At 40.0% G+C, this 5,950-nt stretch overlaps 1 protein-coding gene across 1 annotated transcript; it reads left to right on the plus strand.

Moving 5' to 3' along the window:
* Positions 1 to 288: 288 nt before the first annotated feature.
* Positions 289 to 2,162, plus strand: LOC141711144 (uncharacterized). The gene is made up of 2 exons (XM_074513576.1): positions 289 to 496; positions 592 to 2,162. Exon 2 carries the CDS (start codon positions 875 to 877, stop codon positions 1,523 to 1,525), a length of 651 nt encoding a protein of 216 aa, XP_074369677.1. The 5' UTR covers positions 289 to 496; positions 592 to 874; the 3' UTR covers positions 1,526 to 2,162.
* Positions 2,163 to 5,950: the final 3,788 nt, after the last annotated feature.

The raw sequence follows: 5,950 nt of genomic DNA on the forward strand, positions 1-5,950 counted from the left end.
AATAGAAACATGAACAATTACTACATGGATACACGAGTAAGAAGGCCCTAGAAGGCCCTTTCCGGGAAATATCCAAAGTGTGTTTATTATATTCTAACTCATTTACTTTTCTAGTTAGAGACCAACGTCTAAAGGCTAATGTGGGCTCATGTATTACCAATAACCTCCCCCAATGGGCCTTCTGTATTATTTATATATATCTATGTCATTAATATTTACAGCACAGGTCCATAACAGGTCCATAATATTTGCAACATAGCTAATCACAAACACACACACACTAAAAAACACATAGAAACTCATACAGAGACCCTCTTATAAATAATGGCAGCAGAAAAGGGGAAGTCTATAGGCCTGAATACCCCCAGTGAGTAGGTAAAAAGAAAGAGGGGAAGGCCCCCAAAGTTTAACTCCGCGGGGAATTTGGTGGTGCCTCAAGGAAGTGCTGTATCTTTACCCCCAATGATGAGTGCTGGTGCATCTCTGCCGATGAGAGGTGCCGTTATTTCACAGCCACCATTAACTTGTTGGGTTTAATCTAATGCTTGTCTTAATAATAATAGTTTGATTTTGTTTTTCTTTGGTTAACAGCTTTGTTGGACCAGGTCTTGCAGTAGTTGAGTTATATCAGGAGAGTCATGGAATAAAGTTCAGTAGTAGAGAGACAATAGGATAGTTGTTTAGTGGCTCCTATTTTCTAGTACCTGTTGCTTTCAACTTTCTATATTTATGTATCTACGCAGCTATTGAAGAAAATAAGAACTTCCCATACAAGTGTTTGTTTTCTAGTTTTATCAGAGTAGCTTTATATGTATATTTGTAACTGGGCATTCCTGCAGAACAAGATTTGGTATCAGAGCCTGGTACACATTAAATGCCCAAATATATGCCTAAGGCTACACCAATGGAAACGAATAAGGTGAAAGATGGCGGAGTAGGTCTGAGGTATCCAATGTTGGCTAAAAGCAATTGCGCAGCGTGGTCCTTAAAGATGACGGTGAATATGCAAGCTCACGGAGTGTGGGAAGCAATCGAACCAAAGGATCCTAAGTCAGCGGTGGAGGAGAGAACATACAAGTTAGCTTTGGCAGTGATTTACCAAGGTAAACCTGAAGATATTTTGCTGTCATTGGCGGAGAAAAAGACAGCTAAGGAGGCCTGGGACACCATAAAGACTATGTGTCTTGGTGCAGATAGAGTCAAGAAAGCAAGCGTGCATACTCTGAAAGCAAAATTTGAATCTATGAGTATGAAAGATACAGAACCAGTCGATGAATTCTGTATGAAATTAAACAGCTTAGTGACAAACATAAGAGCGCTTGGAGAGGAGGTTGAGGAGAGCTACGTGGTAAAGAAACTACTTCGTGCCATTCCAACAAAATTTCTACAAATTGCATCAAAGATCGAGCAATTTGGAAATGTAGAAGAAATGTCCATAGAAGAAACTGTGGGTTCGTTGAAGGCGCATGAAGAAAGATTAAAGGGACAATCTGAAGGCAATAACAGTCAACTTCTTCTTACATAGGATGAATGGACAAAACGAGAAGCTAGTGAAGGGAAGCTGTTAATGACGAGAGAGGAATGGTCCAGGCGGGCTCACAGAGGAAATGGAAGTTCCTTCTCGAACCAGAAAAGCCCAAGTAAGGAAGGTGGACGTACTGGTCGTGACAAGACAAAAATAAAGTGTTATAATTGCCATGTATACGACCACTATGCTAGCAGAGTATCGTAGGCCCATACGTGACAAAGAGACAAGACCTGAAGCCAATATGGCACAAGTAGATGATGATGAGCTTCCTTTACTATTGACAGAACTTGACCCAAAGAAAGAGAACTTGATGCTTCTGAAGGAGGATAAAGTTGTGCCAAAGTTGAGCTCGAATAGTGACCAAAATTCATGGGAATCAAATGTCTGGTATCTTGACAACGGAGCGAGCAATCACATGACGGGGCAAGGATCTAAATTTAAAACTCTGGACGAAAGTGTTACTGGCCAAATCAAATTCGGAGATGGGTCTCTCGTTGAAATCAAGGAAAAATGAGCTGTAAGATTACGGTGCAAGAATGGAGAAGAACGTGAACTCCAAGAGGTATTCTATATCCCGTCTTTGTGCAATAACATAATTAGCCTAGGGCAATTTTCAGAAACTGGTTACAAGGTGGTGATGAGTGGAGAATATCTGTAGGTATATGACTCTCAAGGAAAACTGCTGATGAAAGTGAAACGATCAGCTGAATCAGTTTATATAAAATAATCATTGAGAGTGGAGAGTCTAAGTGTTTATTATCAAAGTCATATGAAAATGTTTGGGTGTGGCACTTGCGGTTAGGACATGTAAATTTCTAGGCAATGAAGTTGATGTCAAAGAACAAAATGGTGCATGGATTTCCCAGATTCATTCAACCGGAGGACAGATGCATAGGATGTCTTATGTCAAAACAAACAAGGAGGACCTTCCCATCTAAGTCAAATTTTATAGCCAGCAAGATTCTCGAACTCGTCCATGCTGATTTGTGCGGACCAATTCACCCAGCCACATACTCAGGTAACAAATACTTCATGCTATTAGTAGATGACTACAGTCGTATTATGTGGGCTTATCTGTTAAAAAGTAAGGATGAGGCATTTGATGCTTTTAAACGTTTTCGAGCCATGGTTGAGTCTGATCCTGAAAGGAAGATCAAAGTGTTTAGAACAGATCATGGGGGTGAGTTTAACTCTAAGGAATTCTCTGCATATTGTGAAGAAAATGGAATTATTAGGCACTACACGGCTCCATACACTTTACAACAAAATGGAGTTGTGGAGCATAGAAACCGAACAGTGGTGGAAATGGTTAGAAGTTTCTTGAAGCAAATGAAGATGTCATTAAATTTCTGGGGCGAGGCTGTTAGACACACTATCTACATCTTGAACAGACTACCTACCAGGGCGTTATCAGGCGTGACTGTTAAATATATGATCTTATTAGGGCCTTCCTCTAACACCTTAAGGTTTTAGATGAGCTGGTTACTCAACATGGTATCAGAGCTTAGGCTGGCGGGAGAACTAAGGTTCGATTCCCAGCCACCCCCAATATTCTCACAATTTATTGTGGACACTAAAGGCAATTAATACCCCAAAGATGGGTGCCGGTGTTCCACTCTTCGACCCATAAATGGGCTTTCGAGTGAGGGGGAGTGTTAAATATATGATCCTATTGAGAAGCCAGATATAGGACACGTAAAAGTCTTTGGTTGCAAGGCGTACATGAAGATAACCAACAACTTAACAAGGAAACTTGATGATCGAAGCAGAAGCGTGGTGAATTTGGGTAAAGAACCAGGTACAAAGGCATATATGTTGTACGATCCAACGACCAACAAAGTCTTAATCAGCCGAGATGTGGTGTTTGATGAGTCTGAAGCATGGCCATGGGAAAAGGAAAGCAAAAAGAACGATGTTGAGCAGGATGAACTAATTGTGGTTGGTATGCAGACTCTAACCGAATTGACTCCAAATGATAGCAGTGGTCCTAATAGTCCAATAATTTCTGCTCAATCAGACATCTCAACATCATCTACGGAGCCAAGTACACAAGACAGTGGGAGTGAAAATTCTGAAAATGATTTCAGCAGCCCTGTACGATCCACACAGTCACATATTCAAAGAAGCGTAGATGAAAATGTGGATGACAGTACAGAACCAAGAAAATTCAGAAGCATTAACGAAATCCATGAAAACACAGAGCCAATTGAATTGCAGGAGGATGAATTGTTGCTCATGGGGGTAGATGAACCCGGGAACTACAACCAGGCAATGAAAGAAAAATGTTGGAGGCAAGCTATGAAGGTCGAAATGGATGCTATAGAAAGAAATGGAATGTGGATTCTGACTGATCTTCCAAAGGGCCACAAAGTGATTGGATTAAAATGGATTTTCAAGGTGAAATAGGATGCAGCTGGGAACATTCTGAAATACAAGGCCCGTCTTGTTGCAAAGGGTTATGCATAAAAATATGGTGTTGATTTTGACAAAATCTACGCGCCTGTGACAAGACTTGAGACAGTACGGTAGCTGTTGGCTCTTGCTGCAAAGAACTGTTGGCAGGTACATCACTTAGATGTAAAGACTGCGTTTTTGAATGGAGAAATATCCGAGGAGGTTTATGTAATACACCCTGAAGGGTTCGAGAAGAAAGGAGATGAGATGAAAGTTTACAAACTTTTCAAGGCCCTGTACGGACTTCGACAAGCTCCCCGAGCCTGGTACGCAAAACTCAACAAATGTTTAGAAAGTCTTTGTTTTCAAAGGTGTCCATACGAACATGCAGTTTACAACGAGAAAAACGAAGAGTGAAACTTTGGTGGTTAGCGTGTACGTAGATGATTTACTGATGATAGGGAGCAGTGTTACTGTTATCAAGGAGTTCAAATAAGAGATGGGGAATCAGTTCGACAAGACTGATCTCGGCAAATTAACGTACTACCTGGGAATCGAGGTGGAACAAGGTAACGACTTCATTGAACTAAAACAGTCAGCGTATGCTCGAAAGATTCTCGAGAAGGCAGGGTTGTCAAAATGCAATTCTACGAAATATCCAATGGACCCAAAGGAACAGATTACTAAAGACGAAGGAGGGAAACTTGTTGATATAACACAGTTTAAGAGTATGGTTGGGGGTCTCAGATATTTAGTGCACACTAGACCAGATATAGCTTTTGCTGTAGGAATTGTGAGTCATTTCATGGAGCATCCTACAGTCATGCACATGAATGCTGCTAAGAAGATTTTAAGGTACGTAAAGGGAACTATAGATTATGGATTACTATACTCGAGATGGAGTGGGAACAACATATTAACAGGCTATTCCGATAGCGACTTGGCTGGAAACGTAGAAGACAGGAAGAGTACTGGTGGAGTAGCATTTATATCTGAACGACTGCTTAGTTACTTGGATGTCTCAGAAATAGAGATGTGTAGCCTTGTCTTCTTGTGAGGCTGAATTCATGGCAGCCACTGCTGCGGCATGCCAAGGAATTTGGCTACGGAATTTGTTAGCTCAGATTACGGATGAAAAGATTGGTCCAGTTATTCTCTTTATAGACAACAAGTCAGCCATTGATCTGGCCAAAAATCCAATGTTTCATGGTCGAAGTAAGCATATTGATATACGCTATCACTTTATACGTGAGTGCGTTAAACATGGTGAGATCGTAGTGAAGCACATTGTAACAGAGAAGCAAAGGACTGATGTTCTGACTAAGGCACTTTCTGCTGTGAAGTTTGAGCGTATGAGGCAGTTACTGGGTGTCAAGGAGTTAGCACGACAAGCTTAGATTATGAGGAAGATTGTTGGGTTTAATCTAATGCTTGTCTTAATAATAATAGTTTGATTTTGTTTTTCTTTGGTTAACAACTTTGTTGGACCAGGTCTTGCAGTAGTTGAGTTATATCAGGAGAGTCATGGAATAAAGTTCAGTAGTAGAGAGATTGTAGGATAGTTGTTTAGTGGCTCCTATTTTCTAGTACCTGTTGCTTTCATTTCTATATTTATGTATCTAGGCAGTTATTGAAGAAAATAAGAACTTTCCATACAAATGTTTGTTTTCTAGTTTTATCAGAGTAGCTTTATATGTATATTTGTAACTGGTCATTCTGCAGAACAAGATAACTGCTGTTGCTTCACAGCCTGTGCCACCGGTTGTTTTGCAAACACCCCTGCACAAATCAAATTATCAAATAACACATATTTTTTCCCTTATAACATGGTTAAAAATATTAAAGGCATACAATCGATGGCCCCTGATTGTAACATAATATACTTAAAATCTAGAATGGAAACTCTAAGAATGAAATTAAATTGTAAAAAATAATTTGCACATTACCAAAATTTCAAACCACATATAGAGTTTGGTGATTTTTTTTGGTTATCAAATTTTTTATTGAAAGTCCAGTCTTATCCCATCA

Source organism: Apium graveolens, chromosome 3, assembly GCF_009905375.1.
Source record: "Apium graveolens cultivar Ventura chromosome 3, ASM990537v1, whole genome shotgun sequence".
Taxonomy (NCBI): domain Eukaryota; kingdom Viridiplantae; phylum Streptophyta; class Magnoliopsida; order Apiales; family Apiaceae; genus Apium; species Apium graveolens.